Source organism: Pseudonaja textilis, chromosome 2 (genome assembly GCF_049901715.1).
Source record: "Pseudonaja textilis isolate UNSWEBS1 chromosome 2, rPseTex1.2, whole genome shotgun sequence".
Taxonomy (NCBI): domain Eukaryota; kingdom Metazoa; phylum Chordata; class Lepidosauria; order Squamata; family Elapidae; genus Pseudonaja; species Pseudonaja textilis.
The window spans coordinates 157,598,166-157,620,283 of NC_141991.1; the positions used below are offsets into that span (position 1 = coordinate 157,598,166).

The 22,118-nt window shown below is 40.4% G+C and overlaps 1 protein-coding gene across 1 annotated transcript in view; it reads right to left on the reverse strand.

Annotated features, from left to right (window-relative positions):
• Positions 1–266: 266 nt before the first annotated feature.
• The window catches only part of LOC113444433 (tumor necrosis factor receptor superfamily member 1A-like), a 38,792-nt gene continuing 16,940 nt past the window's right edge, over positions 267–22,118 (reverse strand). Inside the window, exons 5-10 of the mRNA XM_026713191.2 lie at positions 17,023–17,107; positions 15,668–15,738; positions 15,392–15,505; positions 14,137–14,174; positions 9,311–9,455; positions 267–1,271 (exon numbers count right to left, since the gene is read on the reverse strand). Of these exons, the coding sequence (XP_026568976.1) occupies positions 1,006–1,271; positions 9,311–9,455; positions 14,137–14,174; positions 15,392–15,505; positions 15,668–15,738; positions 17,023–17,107 (719 nt within the window). The 3' untranslated portion in view covers positions 267–1,005. The remainder of the gene's footprint in view (positions 1,272–9,310; positions 9,456–14,136; positions 14,175–15,391; positions 15,506–15,667; positions 15,739–17,022; positions 17,108–22,118) is intronic.

Genomic DNA, 22,118 nt, shown 5'->3' on the forward strand with positions numbered 1-22,118 from the left:
TTCCTTCAGTTTGATTTGATTGTGAAACGGCTGCTTTGTGTTTGTTCGTTTGAATTTCCAAGAGGAGACATAACATCTGTCTATCTCTTTCATGGATTTAATACTAGTTGTATATGCTGATTTGTAAAGTTCTCCAGTCTGAAAATCCTAGATACCAAACATTATTGTGTACCCTATAGTTATTATACAAATTAAGCTTTACTAATAAAAACAGTGTGCATGCAGCCATTCAAGATAAGCAAACACAAGAAACAGGCACAGCGGAATTCCAGGAATGCTCTTTATTATTGTAGGGAAGAAAAGCAAAATTTTGAAACTTGGCAGAGTTTCTCTCTACTTCATCTTACAGAATCCAAAATCAAGGTGGTAGTGTTCTTTCTTATACTTTCCTCTTCCTTAAAACTGAATAATCTTTTCTGAAAGCCCCCCCTCCCCGCCCTTAATATGTTCATTCCTTCCCTGTTTAAGAACTATATTAAGATCTATAAGAAAAAGGTCTATATTCTTTCACAAGTTCGATGTTTGTTTTTTAATTATATTCATTAAAAACAAAACAAACATGTTTGACTTTATAGTGCACGAATATTTAATAGCTAACTCTTATACTGCAAAGTATAAACTATACTGTAAAGTATAAACTACAAAGCATCTGATGAAATTGCCTACATTTTCCCTGTGGCATATACAAAAGGACTTTAAAAAATAGAAGGCTAACAAAGGAACTGATCATCCAACTCTGGGAAAAAGACCAGGACAACATGATCTCTCTCTCTCTCTCTCCCTCCCCCCCTCCCTCCCTCCCCACCATCCCTCCCTCTCACACAAACACAGATATACACACACAGATACACACACACACTTAAAACTGGATGATTCCATATGTTAGAGGTGCACCGTATATTTTAAAAAATCCATTTATGGTACAGTGGGAAAACAAACTTGAAGATACAATAACAGTGCACCAGTGAATTCTCTTTGGAAATGAAGCAAATAATACAATGTCTCTCACTGTTTGGCCAGTGCTTCCTGAATTTCCTCAATACATCCACTTAGGTCCATTTTACTGAGAACCTGACTGATGCGCTCCATAGTAGCATCATGGTTTGCTAATAGTCTCCATTCTTTTAGTGTCTCATATTGTGCATCCCGCGCATGCCGGTGGTCAAAAAAAATCCTGTCAATTGTATTTTCACTCAGTCCCAGGTACCTCATAAATTCCTTCCATCGTAATACTGGTACAGCATCCATCACAGCATATAAAACCACAGGACCTGGGGGGAAAACATACCATTGAAAAAATGCATCTAGCATTTTATTCTTCCCTCAGTACCAGATTCTCTATGGTAAGAAAGTTTTATCAATATATTAGAAATAGAAGGTAACAATTTGTATTCCCATATAGTTATTTGAATAGGACAATTATGCAATAAAAACTTAAGGTGAAAGCATTAAATCCATTCAATTGAAATTTTAACATAACCCCCTCCCCACATTAATCATCTATACAGTATTCAGTATTTCTACCCAGATAAGTAATTCCAGGGGTGTCAAACTTGCGGCCCGCAGGCTAGATGCATCACATGCCGGCCACGCCCATCCTGTTTTAGCAAAAGAAAAAAGAGTCATGATACATCACGTGATGATGTGACGACATGAGTTTGACACCCCTGAGTAATTCTATAGCCATTAGCAAAACTATCTGTTAGGGAAAAAAATATTAACTAAAAAATGCCCACTATACTTAACTGTTGTAAGATTCCTCAAGATCTAGGTTCTGTCAGTTTTTTAGCAACGCAATTTTTACTTTTAAATACCATTCATTCAAGAAATAAATACTTGCATAAATGTGTTCAACACAATGAGATGGGACGATGAAGAATTTTATAGGATTAAAGACATGATTGAGAAACTTCTGTTTCTTTTCATAGCTGCAAAATTACTATCACAAAATATTGAAAAGCTAAAATTCTTCATCATTCCTCTCATTGTGTTGGACACATTTATCCATGTGCTTAAAATGAATAAAAAGTAAGTTCAAAGAGAAGCATAAATCTGGGGCAGTGGATTTTAACTGCTTATTATGCATAAGAAACAGTGGTGGGTTTCCAAATTTTTTCTTACCGGTTCTATGTGGGGTTCTATGTTTATATTTTACTAGAACCAAGTAAAAAGAAATGGGACTTGGGAGTATTTAAAACAAAAATAGTCAATATAAATTTAAGAAGAGTACTATTGGTCCCATTTTGAGAAGCAGCAGCTATTATTTTGATCATTTTAGTAAAAGAATGATGAATTATCTGTTAACTTCTCTGCATTTGCGGAGCGGCAGAGGTAGAGGACCTGGCTCACATCCTATATGACTGTTGCGTGTATAAGAGGATGAGAGACAGGTATCTTGGTCTATATATCAGACGAATGACCCATTGGGATACCCATATCAAAATAACTTACCTTAGGTCTGGCCAGAACTTGAAAATAACATTTAAAGTAGCACAGTATTTAAACAAAATGATTCGGTTGAGATCTGCATATGTGGGATTGATTGGGATAGATTGCAAGGGCGACTCCGAAATATAATGTTATTATATTTTATTTATATCTTAAATTATTGTACATCATTACAATTTTATTTTGGATTGTATTTTATTACTATTTCATCTTAAATCGTATTTTGTCTAGATTCCATTTTAAATTGTATTTTATCAAGTTCCATTTTAAATAGTATTTTATCAAATTTCATTTTGAATTGCTTTTATTAAATTTTAGTAACAAATTGTTGCTGGGACTTTGCACTTTGATATGGCCCAAGGGCTAATCAATAAAGACGACTTCTTCTTCTTCTTCTTCTTCTTCCTCTTCTTCCTCTTCTTCTTCTTCTTCTTATTATTATTATTATCTGTTAACTGTCCCAGATGTTTTAATGGTTTTAAACTTTCTCTATTGACTCTCTGGATTTGCACAAGTGTATGTCACACTGCCTAGACCAGGTCAACTTAGTACTTTAAAACATTCCTATACTAGTTAATATAGTAGTTCTTCACAGTACAATATACCCTGTTCACATCCTAGCTAGGATTTCATCTAGATAACACAAAGACAATATGATAACCATAATTTAAAAAGCACAACAAAGAATGTTCTTCCTGCATCAACTCAGAAAGATCAAACTGCTCAAGGATCTGCTGATAACACTTCTACAGAGGAATTATTGTGTCTGTCATTTGTATCTCAATAACTGTCTGGTTTGGCACAGCAACCAAACAAGACAGACACAGACTCCAACAGATAGTTAGGACTGCAGAAAAAACAATTGCAAACAGCGTGCCTTCCATTGAGGATCTGTGTTATGTCTTTGGGACCGGTTGGAGTCCCCAACCAGGTCTGCTGTTTGAGCGGGAGCACCAGCCGCTCCCATTGGCTGACACCGTTTGACAGCCGGCTATAAAAGGCGGCTGTCGAGCAGTGTCAGCCCCGTTGCCGCCAGCTAACCTGCCAAGTTAGAAGGCAGACGCGGCAACCCTTTATTCTTGCAATAAAGCCTTGAACGTTCACTCTGGCTCAGCCTCGTTCCTCCGCCGCTCTACAACACTGGCGACGAGGGCGGGATGCGATCGGAGGCTGCCAGACGTGCGATTCAGAAGAGCTGTAGCCACTAAGAGCGAAGCCACGGGCGCTGAAGCCGCAGCTGCCGGCGCTCACAAAGAGCGCGAAACTCAAAAAGCCCCTCAGCCGAGGAGACAAACACTGAGCGGTAGCCACTAAGAGCGAAGCCACGGGCGCTGAAGCCGCAGCCGCCGGCGCTCACAAAGAGCGTGAAACTCAAAAAAGCCCCTCAGCCGGGGAGACAGACACCGCCTGATAGGCGCAGCCGCAAACGCTCTTCTAAGAGCGCGAATTTTGAATCACAACGACTAAGGTGACAGGCACTACCGCCTCAAAAAATGAATGCCAATCCGACATTTCCACCCTTCAAGCCTACCGAGGAAACGTGGGATTCATATAAAAACCGTTTCAGCTACTTCCTCGACGCTATTGGTCTAACTGATGCTGCTGAACACAAAAAAATCCTTCTTCCTCAGCTACTGTGGGGCTGCGGTTTTTGACACCGCTACAGCACTAGTTGCCCCTTGCGCTATCAGGAGCGTACCTTGGGATGAACTCCAAGAGATCCTCTCCAACCACTACTCACCTAAACCATCCCAGATAGCCAGGAGATACGCCTTCAGAACTAGAAGGCAGGCTGAGGGGGAGTCAATTAATGAGTATATGGCAGCTCTGAGAACAGCTGCCTTACAGTGTGGTTTTAGAGACTACCTAGAGGACATGTTATTAGACCAGATCGTCTGTGGGGTTAGAGACCTTAGGCTTCAAAGGCGCTGCTAGCCAAAAAGGATTTAACCCTAGCCTTAGCCGTAGAAGAAGCCAAGCTGCTGAACTCTCTGCCCAATCAGCAGCTGAGATTCAAGGAACTCCTTTAAGACCCAGCAGCTCCACTATTCATTCAGGGGAAGTTTCCCTCGAAGAAGACCCCATAGACTCAACAGACATTAACCGCCTTAGGCAACAAAAGCCCTCACAGGAAGGAGCGGGGCAGAGAAACAGCTTCACCCCCAAGCAACCGCCCATTTGCCTAGCTTTGCGGGGTTCCCACTCTAGGGCATCCTGCAGGTTTAGGAATGCCATCTGTCTAAATTGTCAGAAGAAAGGCCACCTAGCCAGAGTCTGCCAAGCAGGGCGAAACCTCCCTCAGAAACCTCCACCACCTGCTAATTTCCAAAGGCAAGTGGAGGACTGCTATACTTGCTACCACGCGAACCATACTTCCAAGACTCCTAATAAAATCAGTATTTTTGTTTCTTTAGAAGGTAAGCCTTGCAGAATGGAGGTAGACACGGGATCTGCACTTTCGATCATCTCCTGGGAAACCCTAAAGAAGATTCATCCCAGATTCTCAAAGAAGAAGCTGCAGAATTGCCACCTGACACTGCGGGACTACAAGGCAAGAACATCCCTGTCCTCGGAAAGGCAAGTTTTTAGTTCAGTTCCAAGGTTTTAAAGGCCATTTGCCTTTGGTGGTTGTTAATGGTGCCCTCCCCAGTCTGTTGGGACTAGATTGGTTCCCTTCTCTCGGCCTTAGTGTAACGGGATCCATGCTGTCTCAACCTCTGACGTAGAGGCCCTATTCTCAGACTACTCTGATGTTTTTTAGCAGCGAGCTGGGCTGCTATTCTGGCACCCCCATCTCCTTCACTGTGGACCCCAGGCAATTCCCCTTCGCCTTAAGCCACGCAGAGTGCCCTTTGCCATCCGTCCTAAGTTAGATTTAGAATTAGATAAGTTACTGAAGCAAGGGGTGTTAGAGCCAACTGACTTTGCCAAATGGGAGACCCCCATAGTCACCCCACTCAAGAAAGATGGCAGCATAAGAATCTGCGCAGACTATAAAACCACCTCAACCGTTATCTGCAGGTCAGCGCCTACCCTGTCCCTGTTATTCAACACCTGTTACACACCTTCGAGCCCAGCACCATCTTTGCCAAATTAGATATGTCCCAGGCATACCAACAGTTCCCTGTTGATGATCAGACAGCTGAATTACAAACCATAGTCACACATAGAGGGGCGTTCAAGTGTAAACGCCCAATTCAGTGTAAGTGTGGCCCGGTATATTCCAATCCCTCATGGAAAGGATTCTCCAAGGTCTCCTGGGGGTTGTCCCTTATTTCGATGACATTTTAGTCTCAGCAGTTGACAGACCTCAGCTCATACAAAGGGTCAGAGCAGTCCTAGAGAAGTTTAGGCAGCATGGCCTCAAACTTAAAAGGGAGGAGTGCGCCATCGCCACTAGGCAAGTGGACTTTCTGGGGTATAGGATAGATGCCTCTGGCATTCACCCAGTCGAATCCAAAGTAAAGGCTATCCATGAGGCACCCACTCCAACTAACAAGACGGAGCTCCAAGCCTTTCTAGGGCTACTAAACTTTTACGCTTCATTTCTCCCGCACAAAGCATCTATTGCTGAACCCTTACACAGACTGTTAGACAAAGAATCCCCCTGGCATTGGGGACCCAAAGAAGCCCACGCTTTTAAGTCAGTCAAATCCTTACATCTGATGCAGTTTTAATCCAATATAATCAACGACTCCCCCTGGTCCTAGCTGCTGATGCATCCCCCTTTGGGATTGGGGCTGTTCTGAGCCACAGGCTTCCCAACAGTTCTGAGGCACCAATTGCCTTCTTCTCTAGGACCTTCTCAGAAAGGAACTACAGCCAAATAGATAAGGAGGCCTTGGCTGCAGTAGCTGCAGTGAAAAAGTTTCATGAATTCTTGTTTGGGCACCATTTTGAACTTATAACTGACCATAAACCACTCCTGGGGCTTTTATCAGGGGATAAGCAAACCCCACAGGTACTATCACCTAGAATGACCAGGTGGACTTTGTTCCTGGCCGCTTACTCATTCAAGTTGGTGCATCGCCCTGGAAAAACTTGAGTCACGCTGATGCCCTTAGTCGCTGCCCCTGCCAGTCCCAGTCGAAGACCCAGCACCCGTTCATGCCATTTTTGAAGTTAATGAACTAAAATTGCCGGTTACAGCCGAGGACATTGCTGCACACTCAAAAAAGACAGAATAATTGCCCAAGTCATGGACTGGGTGGGAAGGGGGTGGCCTGAAACACAATACACTTCTGACTTTGCTCCTTTCAAAACCCGTAAGCAGGAATTGTCAAGCTACAAGGATGTCTGTTGTGGGGAACAAGAGTAGTCATCCCAGCCACCCTTCGGTACCCATCCTAAAGGTACTTCACGAGGGCCACCCGGCATCGTAAGGATGAAGGCTCTGGCCCGCAGCTACGTTTGGTGGCCCGGCATGGATGCCCAAATCTCCAACTGGGTAAGCTCATGCCAACCTTGCCAAGAAACCAGGGCTGCCCCACCAGCAGCCACGCCTACCAAGTGGGAAAGTGCTAGTGGTCCTTGGTCTCGCCTGCACATCGACCTGGCTGGACCAGTACATGGAAGGACCTTCTTGGTTGTAGTAGACTCTTATTCCAAATGGATAGACTTGGCCCTACTACCTTCAACATCCACTCAAGCAATTGTTAAGGCTCTGACCCGCTTCTTCGTCACCCATGGGCTCCCTGATACGCTGGTGTCTGACAATGGCCCCCAGTTCACGTCTTGCGAGTTTAGTATGTACGCTGCCAACTTGGGCATCAGACACATCCTTACAGCCCCTTTTCACCCAGCTAGCAATGGGATGGCTGAGAGGGCAGTCAGGTCAGCAAAAGAGGCACTTGCCAGGTTTGGCCAGGAAAACTGGCACTCCAAGCTGTCCCGTTACCTCCTGAGCCAACATACAACGCCATGCACCACTACAAATAAATCCCCAGCAGAGCTCTTGATGGGGAGACGCCTTAGGACCACCCTGGACAGGTTGCACCCCCACTACTGCCCTGACATCCCTATAGGATCTGACAGTTTGGTCAGGGACTTTGCCCTGCATGACCTGGTGTACGCCAGAAACTATGCAGGGGACCCTCTGTGGGTACCGGGTCAAGTGGTGTCAGTCACAGGTCCTAGATCCTACAGAGTCCTCCTGGAAGATGGATGCCTGTGGTGTAGACACGTGGACCAGCTCAGAAGGCGATGGAGAAGCACAGCTGATGCCAACCCAGCCCAATCTCCTAGCACCGAGGGCTCCCTGCCGGAACCGGTCTACCCAGACGGAAGCTCCCTGCAGGACCCGATCTACCCCATCGACCAAGAGAGTTCGCTGGAGGACCCGGTCTACCAACAAGGGACCCCGAGCCAACAACCAAGCGAACCTGTCTGCCGTCCGGACCAAGCGACTCACCAAGGTCAGCCCGAACAGGGGGCTTACCCACCTCGCAGAGCGACCCACCCGATGAGCCCACTCCTCAACAACCACCGAGACGCTTCCTGAGGGCGAGGACTTGACTCCAGCCAGCAGCTTGCCCGGACTCACGTCGATCCTGCCGCCAGCGCAGACAACCAACCTACCTGAAGGACTATGCATGCTCCCGGCTGGGGGTAAGGAGTGTTATGTCTTTGGGACCGGTTGGAGTCCCCAACCAGGTCCGCTGTTTGAGCGGGAGCACCAGCCGCTCCCATTGGCTGACACCGTTTGACAGCCGGCTATAAAAGGCGGCTGTCGAGCAGTGTCAGCCCCGTTGCCGCCAGCTAACCTGCCAAGTTAGAAGGCAGACGCGGCAACCCTTTATTCTTGCAATAAAGCCTTGAACGTTCACTCTGGCTCAGCCTCGTTCCTCCGCCGCTCTACAACAATCTGTATACCACACAAACCAGAAAGAGGCCTGAGAAAATAGTATCTATAGACCCTTCATATCCTGGATATAAACTGTTTTAACTCCCCCTCTCAGGATGCTGCTGTAGAGCATTGTATGCCAAAACAACTAGATGCAAAGTTTCCCCCATGCCATCACTCTGCTGAACACTTAATTGCCTAGCCTAGCCTAGTTTGGCCTAGCCTAGCCTAGCTTAGCCTAACGTAGATCAAGGCTTCCCATATGCTTAAATTCTGGCACTGACAGATATTTGTGTGAACACGTTCACAAATATGTTCTATGTTGATCAGTTATTTATCACAATAGTCCCCAACCTTTCCAGCTTGATGGCTGGCAGTGGGGAGGGGAGAGGGGATACTTGCATGGCTGATTCTGATGGGCCACAACGCAGTAGTGGGCCGTGGGTTAGGGACACGATTTATCAGTTTTGTAGTCACTAATATTCCCATAATGATCAAATAGGATAAAATATGTAAGCTGCCTAGAATGAGTAATATCTTCTCTTTTCTTTTGAATCAAAACATAAGATCCCTCAGTAAACCTGAGACACTGTAATCTGGAATCCTAGGAGGAAGGGGCTGCCTACTAGAGAGCTAAGAAGCAGTACAGCTTTGAAGTCTTGGAGGCAAGAAGAGGGCAAAGACTATCCTTTCCTAGCAGTTTACAGAATATACCTATAGTTATGTGGATAATAGTTACTTTCACCTGGAAAGATTCTGTCTGTAGGCAAACAACAATAAAGAAACTAATCAGAAGTAACTCCATGTGTCATTCTTGATTCTTGGATGTCACACTATCTATATTTAAGATTCTCTGTACTTTTTAATATTTAAGTAAGATTTCTTTCCCCCTGCTTTTTAGTCTTTTGATTGGCAGCCATATTCCATATATTCCATATGTCATCTTGGTAGATACAGTTCACAGATATTTTTAATAGCACCGGTCATCCACTACATTCCCTTAAAGGAAGTTGCACTTACTGTCAGAAATCCGTGTCTCTCTTGCAGATTTTATGCAGTCTGGCAGTTCTTGACCTTGGGCTTGACTTAGTGGAAGCACTTGCATGGTGCCCAGGATCATTTCTTCTTTAATGTCCAAAAGAGAGTTTTTTGTTTTATCTGCAGTCTAAGAACAAGAGGGATACACCCTATTAGAAGGAATAACTAACATCATGTAGACCTCACCCTGTTGCTCCTTGTGGAAGGCTGGATTATAGGAATGGTGAACATGCCTGGAATTCCATAACTATGTACCCTGATGGAGTGCGGTAAGAAAAGAGCAAGGTAGAACAAAAGAGCATTTATTTTGCCTCACTTGTTTCCTGGCCCTTTCTAGAAAGGAATGGGCCCAATCTATGGTTTTATGCAATCCATTAATCATGAGGCAGCTGGAAATCAAAGTGATGAGGTACAGGACCTGCAGGATTAGACTTTGAGCAGTCTGAGAAGAATCTTTGTCACGATACATCTTTGCTTTTCATAAATTTCTTTACATCTGAGTTCCTCTGAATTCAGGGGATTGGTTCAAAAAGAGTTTAAACACAAGTTTGTTGTATTTATGATTTTTGGCTTGAAAGGGAGGAGATAATAGAATCTGAGTCAACCCTTTCTCCTGGAGATGTCATGTTATGATGTTAAATTACACCATGGTTCAATGCCACCCTCAACCCTGAAAGCACACTGGATGACTTTGCATCGGCCACTTTCTCTCACAGACCAATCTACCCCTTTGACCACCACCACCACCTGTTGTTGTAGGCACTTTAGAAAAGAGTGCTACACATATTCCCTTTTATTTATAAATAACTAGCTAGATACCTGTGCTTCGCTACAAAACTATGTGGTCAGGCTTAGTTTTTGGGGAGGAAAATAAGGGGAAAAAAATCTGCCTCTGCTAACCAGCATCTATCGGTATTCATCTGGCTAGCATCCTGTCAGTGTGTTTGGAAACTGAAACAATATTTGCTGTGTGAGCAAGAAGGAGACAGCAAGGAGCCTGGGTGTGGCTTAGCTCAACTGTTCTGTACTAAAGCTGCTCGGTACTGTGAAACTAAAACTGAAACGGAAACTCCTCTCCTCTGCTTGTGTTTTGCATTTGGAACAGATTTCTTTTCAGGTGGGGAGGGGGAGTAGAACTCCTTAGCTTAAGAGTGTGTTAATAATAATATACAAAATATTAATGCAGGCTTGTCCAACCCGCGGCCCAGGGGCCGCATGCGGCCCAGGTTGCCTCGTAATGCGGCCCAGTGCCCACCCCAACCTTCATGCCAGAGCCAGCGAGGAGGAGGAGAGGCAGGGGCGGGGCGGGCGAGGCGAGCGCCAGGCCAAGCAGCAACAGAAAAGGTGGGTGCTGTCAGAGCGCCACCTCCTGCTGTTGCTGCCGCCGCCCCCGCCACCGTTTCTGCCCCTGCCGCTGCTTCTGTCCCCGCTGCCACTTCTGCCCCCGCCCCCGCTTCTGCCCCCGCCGCCGCCCCCACCGCCACTTCTGCCCCCACCACCGCCACCGCTTCTTCCCCGCCGCCGCTGCTGCTTCTGCCTTCCAGTCCTGCCTCATCCAGCCGGAGAGGTAGGCGCGAGGCGGGCGAGCTTCCCCCCCACCCCCCCGCAAAATTTGGCTGGAAAAGAAACCGTGATAAAGAAACCGTGATAAAAAAAACCATGATAATAAAACCGCGATAAAAAATAATTTTTAATAAATAATAAATAATAAAAACATCTCACTAACTTCATTTCCAAATAAATTTAATATGTTAACTATGTTTTCTATGGTTTTTTTGGATGATCAGGTATCGTTACTGTTATATTATTTTATGTGCAGCCCAAACCAAATTTAATTCTTCTAATGTGGCCCAGGGAAGGTGAAAGGTTGGACACCCCTGTACTAATGCTCTGATGGTCATTTCGAAAAATCCTTTCTTCGTGAACACCTAGAAACCAAGAGGAACATATGTGCCAAATTTCAACTTTGTAGGCTTTACAGTTCTGGATATTTTGTGAAGATGCATGAGTAGTATTCTGCTTTTATATAGAGAGAGATGAAATTAAATAAAATACTATCTCTATGCACTGGCAATATACAATATTGGTAACTGAATTCATAATTTATTAGTATTGCAATGAATACTTCCACAGGAAAATTATTGCACTACCAGTATTGGAACATATGTCATCTCATTAGGAACCATCAGATTTGATTAAACATTGACCAAGTTTAGTAGTAATAATGATTAATATCTTTATCTGTTTTCTTTTACTTAATTCATTGTGGTCTCTTCACTGAAGTCCTACCACTAAAAGTCTTCGTGTTTTAAATGGCTTATTGAATATTAAGAAAGTGATATCCATGCTGGTTGTGTTCATTATTTTATTTATTTTATCCCACCCTTATTATTTTTACAAATAACTCAAAGTAGTGATCATACTTTATATGCCTTCCTCTTTCTATTTTCTCCACAACAACAATCCTGTGAGGTAGGTTGGGCTGGGGTCTAAACCACTAGACCAAACTGACAAATTTTATTTTATATCTATATCATTTAAGGTTTGGTGACTGAAATAATGTCACTTAAATGTATTTTACATATATTCACTATTTTTCTTCTCTTCAGTTTTCTCTGTATCTCATCTTCCTCCATTGTAGGATACATCTCAAAAACTTCCACCTTAGCTTTCATGAATGCAGTCACAAATTAAGGGATAGGGAGCTGTGGTGGTGCAGTGATTAGAATGCAGTATTCCAGGTTGACTCTGCTCACTGTCAAGAATTCGATCCTGACCATCTCAAGATTGACTTAGCCTTCCATTCGTCCAAAATCAGTAAAAGGAGGACCCAGATTGTTGGGGTAAATATGCTGACTCTGGAAACCACTTAGAGAGGGCACGATTAGATACATAATGTAAATAATTATGGAGTGGTATATAAATCTAAGTGCCATTGCTAACACAAGTCTAGTGTAAGAGTTTCCCCTTGAGCTGGAGTGTTGCAGCATGCTATAGCAGCATGAATGGTTGTTTTCTCAAGTTTACATCTAAATGTGGTAACAAAATGATCCAGGAAACCTGGTATACTAATGAGATAGCGGTAGATGGTTTCAGTTCAAATGTACTGGAAGCTGAAGCTGGGGAGGAAAGGGGAAGACTGAAAGGAGATCTTGGGATAGTTGGTTTCTACCACTCTGAATATAAGTCCTGTTTGATAATCTACATTTAAATAATACACACTGACAGTTGCTTTCACTATATCTTTTTAGTGATTAGCATACAACTCTCCAATTGGAGTAGATGGTTTTCATAACTTGGGAATCTATGAAAGAAGTTGGATCTTCTATCTGCTTTCCAGGATGCTTTTAAAGTGATGGCAACTTTAACACTAAAATAAGATTTGATTATGACTTTGTGTATGCCAAATTTCAATGCTGTTCTCCTACATCTGAAATGGGTGTACTCCCTCTGGTACGAGGGTCAAAGGATATGAAATCAGTAAAAGAGTTTCTCTCTGCTTCAGATGATCTAACTGCCTTGATAATAATTTCCATGGTACACGAAAGAAGGCATTAATGCTGAGGTGATTGTGCTAGGGTTTTATAATACTTGGTTAGCCTGTATTTTTTGGGATATAAAAAGGATTGCATTGTGCTGCAGAACCATATTCCAAACACTGAACAAGGTAGATTGAGTATCTATTGTGCCCTGAGAAATGGAAGCATATAATATCAACAGCAATGTACCTCTAGCATTCAGAAGATCCAAAATAGAGAAGGGTTTTATATTGATACGTTGGAATGCTTTCATCATTGCCATTGCAGAGGAGAGCATAAGAAAATGCCTCTATGAAACATCTCTACCACTGTAAAGCTAGGCAATGAGGATTGCTGAGCATATCTTTCTACAAAGCCTGTTTATTATTCAGAGCATGCATAATATTTTTATCTTGCTAATGCTCTAAGACTGTGAGAGCATGCTAATCCGGCACATTGGAAAATGCTTATACTCTCTCAATAACATGCCACATGCCTCTGTTTTGTATTACAACTTATAAATCTTAGCTATTTATAATCGTAATCTGTAAGATAATACCAGTACTACATAGTTCTTAATATTCCATATATTAGAGTTAAACTGATGCTACATTTCTGATTAGTTTTACACATATAGCTTATTAATTTTAATTTTAGATTGTATCTTGCAAACTATATTTTAATGCTTACAGAGCTTAGTATTAATATTATAATTTTATTCACAGAACTTTTCATTACAATTAATTATGAATTTAGTCATATTACATTTCATTTGCAGATGGAAATGTGTGATCCTTATGCCTGTGTACTTTTAAGTCAGTGTATTATGGTCTACATTTGAAATAAAGGTGCTATGCTACACTGTATTACCTAATTCAGTGGCTGTTTTTTGATACTGTTTTTGTCTATCATTAAGCAAGCTTAGAAGCTGCATCTTCTAGTTTCTCCCTCAACCCTCTCTTCCTTTCTCACTTTGGGAGGCTTCAGTATATAAATCATTTGGGGGGGGGGAGGATAGCATATTTATAGATAAGTGTTTTTTTGAGCCAATAATAGCATTAAAGAAGGATATATATTGTAGCATCTGAATGTTCATTGAAAATGAATTATTGGTGGGGGGGAAAAGGATCAATGGCTAGTGATTTAAAAAACAGAAACCTAGAATCTATTCATAAATTTATCAGGATCTAAGGGCTCCTAATTTACCTTACTTTGCAACAATGGCAATAGGGATGTTAAGTTAATCCTGATCTGTGTGGAGAACATACTTGTGGGGAATGTTAGACTTACCTTGGATGCAAGTTGCTTTTTTAACTGTTGATCTGAAGCTGAAAAAATAAAATCAAAGACACAATAAATGTATATCATTTCCATCAAACTGATTATTATTTTCCCAGGTTGATGCTGAACTAATAAACAGCTGAAATTATACTAAAACAAAATATTTCTCAATGGATACAGATGTTAATAGCTACTGTAAATATAGTATAGCTAACCAACAAGTTCTTAGATTAGATAACAAAGTTGCAACAGTATGGCTAGAACATGGCAAATCAGACAAGCTGGACCAGCTATACAAATCTAGGTTAAGGCATGATGAATCTGAAGCACCTTTCTAGTTTCAGCTGTAAAGGCTTGTCCCTGCTTTCAACAAATAGGTGTTTTAATATTAAAATTACTTAATATATAAGATATGGAATTTAATAGAGATAAAATACAGTATTATGTCATCAAAGGCTAATCTCACAAAACATGCTACGTCAAAACCATGGTTTACTGTCCATAAATTCAAAGAAGTTACTAAGTCATAGACCAAACACAAGATGGGTTAACATACTGGTGCAAACTGCTCCCAGGGCCATATGTATTGTCACTTTCCTCCTTGCAGTCTGGACTAGAAACAATTAATCCAAGGGATTTGGGAAATAGTATTTATTAATGCTGTACTTCCAAAGGCAAATCCTTCCATGTAAGTAATTTAGGGCAATATATCTGTTGTCTATTCTCTCTCACATTTCCTTAATAGAGGGCTGGATGTGTCCTTTATAAAAGATGGACAATCCTCATCTGCTCACTCTTATCAACTCTCACAACAATGCACTTTACACATTCTTTCTCTAAATCAGATATATGTTATCTGATTTAGAGAAAGAATGTGTAAAGTGCATTGTTGTGCATTTTGAAATATTAATAACATACTGAAAAGGGAAAAATGGTCTGAATACTTGCTATACAGCTTTGAAGTGACAATCAGAATTCTGCCAAACACCTTCTCAAACATTTTAGGTGGCTATATTTTTATTTACCTCTCTGGAGTCTGAATCACCTGTTAAAGTTCAATAGAAATATGTATCTCATAACACTACACATTATAATTTCTCATTTGAAAACCCCGAGTCTTTGCAATCTTAAATTAATGGGACAAATATGAAAAAAGAAGTTGTGTTGATAGCCTTTCACTGTGTCCAATTCTGATTTACTGTTTTAAATCTGTAATTAATGAAATCAGTCACTTTGCACTTAACAGGCAATTATTTATACTTACTACAGGAAGAGAAGCACTGTCTTTCTGGAAAATATTTCTTGATGGCTTTGATTATAAATACAGCAAAACCGACTGCGAAAATGATAGTCAGGAAACTGAGGACATATATGAGTTCTAAATGAAAAAAACAACAACCATGTTGAATATTGTTGGCTTGAAAAGATACAAAAATAAATGTTAATGAAAAAAAGAATATTAGAGTAAAGATGAAAATGTGAATGGAAAGAAATGGTATCAATCAAGTTACAATATTAAATAATTTATTTTAAATCTCACCTTTGGAATTTGATGGACTTTTAATTACCCTTCCTGTTTCACAATGTTCCTTGCAATCTTCCTTATCGCAGCTAGAAGATGAAATCAGAAATTCCTGTACTTACTCATAACATTCAACAGCATTTCTTATTTTACTATCCTTTGAATCTATACCCAGAATTAGAAAATAGGGGAATTAAATTACTCAAATTAAACCATTCAACTGACCCTTAAAATGTCAAAAGAGGGTGGAAATGCATCTTGGCAAGCACATGTTTCTGAAAGCAAGAGCAAAAGAAAATTAATCCTTCTTCAGTCCCGCTAGATTTGGCCTCGAGTCCCATTAAAGAAATGTCAGGTGAAAAAAAGATTAAAATAAGAGTAAGGAGTCATTTGTGTGTGAGATTGTGAGTGAGAGCTAAGAATTCTAGTCAGGATTGCTAGTCCCAATCAACAAGTATTGCTTTCCAGGTTTGCATTTAGAATTAGGAACCCATATTTCCTTCATTATGTTTAGCTAAATCCAGAATAAAAGCCATTAGTTGCAAACGATTAAGCTAGAGGAATGGTAGTCTCTCTTTTAACAGGAAGGATGGGCATGTGTATGGCAATTGTCAAGCTTAAGACTCCCCTGTATCTGTCTCACATTTGTTTGCATGCAAAAATATATACATGGCTTTTTTCTGTCACACTATCGTCCCCTGTCTTGGGGTTGGCAAGTTTAAATTACAGTTGATCCAGTAAACTGAAATAGTATAAATAGAGTAAGCTGAAACAGCTGGGTGGTACAGAGGAGGGAAATTCAAGACTGGAACTCAATAATTCCATAATGTGCATTTTCACAACTTCACAACAGATTAGGATAAAAAACAGGAGACGCATGAAGCTCCCCAACTATTTTTAGCACCACTGTTCCAGGACAACTGGAGATTGTGGACTGTATCAGGATACTGTCTTTGGGGGCTGAGGTGGGCGTAGGCCAGGGTACCACAGGCCAGTCCCTCACTGTCTCCAAGATAGCCCTGTGGGACAACTCTGGGCCTATCATGGGCCCGATCTGGCCCATGGAATACATGTTTGATATGTCTGGTATAGGGTCTCCTACCTGAGCAGAGAGTTGGACTAGAAGACCTTGAAGGTCCCTTCCACCTCTGTAATTCTGTTAACAGGTAAGCACATGATGACACATCCATCCCACTGTACAAAGGATTAGAGCAGAGATCAGCTATGAAGCACAATAATAAGTTGAAATCCACTGGAAATGAGCATGGAAGCAGGAGGATGAATCAGCTGGGAGAGCAGAGACAAGGCCTACAGTTATATCTAACCCAGGAGTTACTCCCGCATGTATTACAAGATAAATAACATTTCCCCACCTGCTGCAGGGAAGACATTCATTCTGATCTTCCTTAAGAAAAAATCCTCTGTGACATTCACAAATTGTATCACTATCAGGCGTGCCTAGAAATAGCAGGAAAAGCAAATAATAGTAATTAGGTGATAATAAGCTGGGGGCTTTTAAATCCAAATAAATACTCAACCTGGAATAGTCCAAAAAAGTTAAACAGATAGTTCTGATTAACATTTGCATGAGATGAACCAAGAAACAAGGTGTGGGCTAGATTGGGAAGTAGTAACATGAGAAATAAAATTTCCAAAGAAAATTAGAAATAGTTTCCAGGGAGAAAATAGTAGGAGCATTTGATTAAGTGGAAGAAATACTAATATTTCTATTAAAATATAATAATAGCTATCCTCATGATACCTTTGATTTATGGGGTCATGCTCTTTGTTTTCTGGATGAAAGAAGTTTGAAGTAAAGTGATGGGTACTACACAGGAACAGGCTAGAAGATGTTTGGAAAGACAGACAACTTGAAGAAATAGTTTAAAACTAATTATGAGATAGGGACAAAACCAGAGGAAAATATTAGCAATGCTATGAGAATGGAATTGAGAAATAATGAAGCACAGAAAGTCTGAAATTAGATAATATGCTGAAATTTAGGATGAACTGATACTGTACTAAAAATTGTAACAAGGAAAGAGGGTCTTCCTCACATATATTCAAAATAACAGAAAAAAACTAATACTTCTTTTCTGCAGCTAATGATAGTGTTTGGCTTTCATAGTTTGCACTCAAAAATTAGTTATCAGGGCTAGAATGGAAGACTACCAAAGAATTCCATCACTGCAAAGCCAAAAAGCATCCCTGAAGATGACAGTGGTAGTGGTACTGTTACCAAGAAATTGAAGGAGTCCTCAAGACTTGAGCTTTTCAATGCTTTAAATCAGCTGCATTTTCACCCAGAATTTCACAGCTGCAGCATGATCCCAGAAAAAGATTCCTATGATTTAAATGGTTGTAGGCAGATGCTATAAGAGAACCCCAGAGCAGGGGTGTCAAACTCATGGTCTGTGGGCCGGATATGTCATGTGCTGGCCCCGTTCCCGCCCAGTTTAGTGAAGGGGAAAAAAGTCCCGATACATCACGATGCTGCCATGACGATGCAAGTTTGACACACCTGTTCCAGAGGCTCTGAAACATGTTTTTGTTTCTGTATAGCTCTACCCTCATTCCTTACTAATTAAACATAATTTGAACTTATCTCTTTTTTTATATCACTTTCTTTGAAGAATGTTTTTTTAATTCAGTATGTGGTACCATACAATGCATGTTAAGTGATAAAAGACAGATCACAGATAACCAGATAAAAATAAGAAAAAGGGGACTTTCGGTAGTGACGTCACAGCGAAGCAGATCGGGAGAACAGTGCTCCATTATTCTCATTGATTTTGCCTGTCTGGAGACTCTCGATGGTCATAGTTAACCCCAGAGGGAGAGACAGGAGAGAAGATTGTCATCATGGCTGACCCGAAGCTGTGACAGCTTGGTGAGAGATAGGAAGCGAAAAATCAAAGAGCAACGTGGCTATACTGGGTGAGAACTTTCTAATCTTCTGCAAATGAATTTATCCTGATTTAGTAGTAGAAGGGTGTGAAAAGTGGGACTCAAAAAAGGGTGGAGCAAGATTTCTGCTCCACCAAAATAGCGGCAACTAAGTTTTCAGAGCTATTGACATATCTGGAAAAGAATGGCAGAAGGAAGTGAGACTGAGTTAGAGCAAAGTCCAAACCAATTATTTTGAAAGAACTTTAAATATTCAAAGACTATTAGGAATATGCTTATTACTATTTTTTGGACTGATGTTGGATTTAGAATGCTTAAGAAGCTTTTTCAGTATTTAAAAAAGAGTAAGAGCATCATCTACTGACCAGAAGAGTATATACAAAAAGGAAGTGAATGATGCAATATCTATAAAGACTCCATAAACTCTTGTGATATCCACAGATAATTTGTGAGGACATCAAACAGATTGAATGGTGGAAGAATGAAAAAAGAATGGGAATATTCTCGGTGAACTTAGAAATTGTGCTTCTATTTAGGTACTGTTTTTAAAAGAAAGCTTAGTAACCTGATGGGTTTTGGGGCCTTGGTGGATTACAAATCTTAATTCGTAAAAGGATTCCTAAAAGGATTACAATAATAATAGTGTGGCTAGATCTACGTGGACCACAAATTTGACTGTTGGAGGAAGAAGAAATTGAGGAAGCACCTACCTTTGAGGGACTTATGAGTAATTAATAGACCTGACAGAACTATCAACTTTGTAGACTAAAAGATAATTTTTGTTAAATGAAGGTGATTAGAAATTTAAGACTGTGGGTATATCTCTACCAGTATAATACCAGAGAGTTGAAGGAGGTACACCAGGGGGTGTGGGAAATAGTCTTTAGCTGTGTAAAAATAATTACTTTGTCTTTTATTTTGAATAAGCCCCTTTTGAGTATTAGAGATGACAAGTACATTGAACATATTGAAGATAGGAAAGAAAGCCTCGTCTACACCCTCCTCAGCAACATCAGCAGCAGCATCAAGCCCATCCAATCAAAAATCAATAGCAAGCATGCTAGGTCTGGAGAAGTCAAGTTCTACCCAGAGCATGCATGCGATGCTTCTATCGATCCAAGAAGCCATGACCAAAAGTCAGGAAGTTATGTCAAAGAACCATGATGAGATAAAAAATGAAATGGGGGAGATGAAGGGGGATATATGTAAGATGCATGAAAAGATAGCGAACTTCCAGCAAATGATAGCGGAGAATGAACCGTGATACATAAAATAGAAATAAGGGCTGAGCAAACAGAAAAAAAATGGGAAGAAATGGACCAAAAGCTATCACAGGCTAATAGAGAATTTGAAGAGACAGTAATCTTTCTCAAGGTGGAAAAGGCGGCCTATTATTTGAGATTTCAGAATTTGTGGAAGAGAAAGAGGAAGACCTAGCTGACGTGATGACAGAGCTGCTGGCTGGAGTATTACAGAAAAATAAACAAGATGTATGAAGAGAAATAGAGGAAATATTTAGAATTTATACAAACTATGCAAGAAGGCATAAACTACCAAAAGAGGTGCATGTGAGGTTTGCCAAGAAGATGCTGAGAGATGAAATATCAAAAGAATTAGAGACGAGCCTATAAAGTATAAAGGGAGAGAAATTGTGACCTTAAAACATACCTAGGAGAGTTAGAGAGCAGGGGAGACAGCATCAATTCTTGACAGCACAACTGATTAACTATAACGTTAATTTCAGAGAGCTGATACCAGAAGGAATTCTGATTACTTGTCAAGACAAAAAAATTAGTGTGGATACTCAAGCACATGAATTTTTAGAACAGCATTTTACTGCAAATGAAGAACAGGAAAGTAGAGAGGAGATAGAAAGTAAAAGTCAAAATGAAATGCAAATAGAAAAAAAAGCCTTAGATCAAGAAGAAAGAGTGAGGGTGAAAAATGAGTGAACAGAATGAGAAGGTGCAAGAACAAAAGGACAGAGAGAGAGATAAGACCAACTAGAAGGGTAAGACCTATATATAAATGAAAAGATGGAAGATGAAGTAAAGATAGTATCTGTTAATGTGAATGGATTGAACTCTCCCATAAAAAGGAAAAAAAACTACAAAGATTAAAATTGGATATAATTTGCCTTCAAGAAGTACATATTAAAAAGCAACATGGCAATCTATTGGAATACCCCCAAATTGGGAAATTGTACTTGTCACTAGCACACCAAAAGAAAAGAGGGGTGGCACTATGTTAGAGAAATGTTAAGAACCAAACAAATATAAGCAGATGAAAAAGGGAGAATACTAATGATGGAGGTGTTAATAAACCAGAAACAAACTCTCTTGATTGCAATATACACTCCAAATAATAAACAGGAAGAGTTCAACAAGAGAGTTCATGGACTACAAAAATATATGTATAATAGGGGACTTCAACACAATTGTGGATGTTAAAATAGATTATAAAAGCAGCAAAAGAAGTAAAATAATAAGAACACTTCCAAAAGCCTTTTCTGAAATGACACAAAAAAATAGACCTACAGGATATCTGGAGAGAGCTAAACACAAAGACAAACCAATATACATTCTATTCGAACAAACATCAATCATGGTCGAAAATAGACGTGGTGTGAATGTCCAAGAGGTAGACATAGAAACGAACATATGGGCAGACTACAACCCTATAAAACTTACATGGAGGGGACAAAAGAAGAAACAGAGATGGGCAATGATCAAATTATTTTAAAAGACAAGGAGTTCACACAAATGATGGAAAAAGAAATGGAATTTTTCTTTAAAGAAAATAGAAAAGAAGAAACATCACTGCAAAATGTCTGGGATATGGCAAAAGCATACATTAGAGGATTACCAATAACATATATAGCAAGAAGAAGCAAGAAAAAGAAACAACAGCAAAATATACTACAAGAAGAGCTTAAAGACTAGAGATAGAACTGCAGAATGATCTGCAAAAAAAAAAAAAAAAACCAAGAGAAAAGAGAAAACCAATTTAATAAAACATAAACTAAATCTAACAGTGCAAGATGAAATGGCACAAATAATTAAAATAGCAAAACAAAACTTTTTTGAACATGAAAATAAGCCAGGTAGATGGCTAGTGTATAAGTTGAAAAAAGGGCAAGAGAAGAAAATGATTCACCAACTGATAGATGAGAAGGGGATCCTCCATCATCAGAATGAAGATAAAAAGAAAATAATCCAGGAATTCTTTAGGAAACTTCATAGTCAAGAAAAAATGTCAGAAGATACAATAAAACAATATTTGGAAAAGGCTGGTCTATCCAAAATACCAGATACAGTGAGAACAATGGTAAATGAAAGAATAACGACAATATGGGAGCAATTAAAAGACAAAAAAATAATAAAACACCTGAACCAGATGGGCTTCCAGCAGAACTTGATAAAAGTTTACAAGAGACATTAGGACCGCCATTGCTGGAGGTCTACAATGAAGCACTAACAAAGGCCAAGCTCCCCAAAACTGGGACAGAAGCATACATTACATTAAAACCAAAGGAAGACACAAATCCTCAACAGATAAAAAA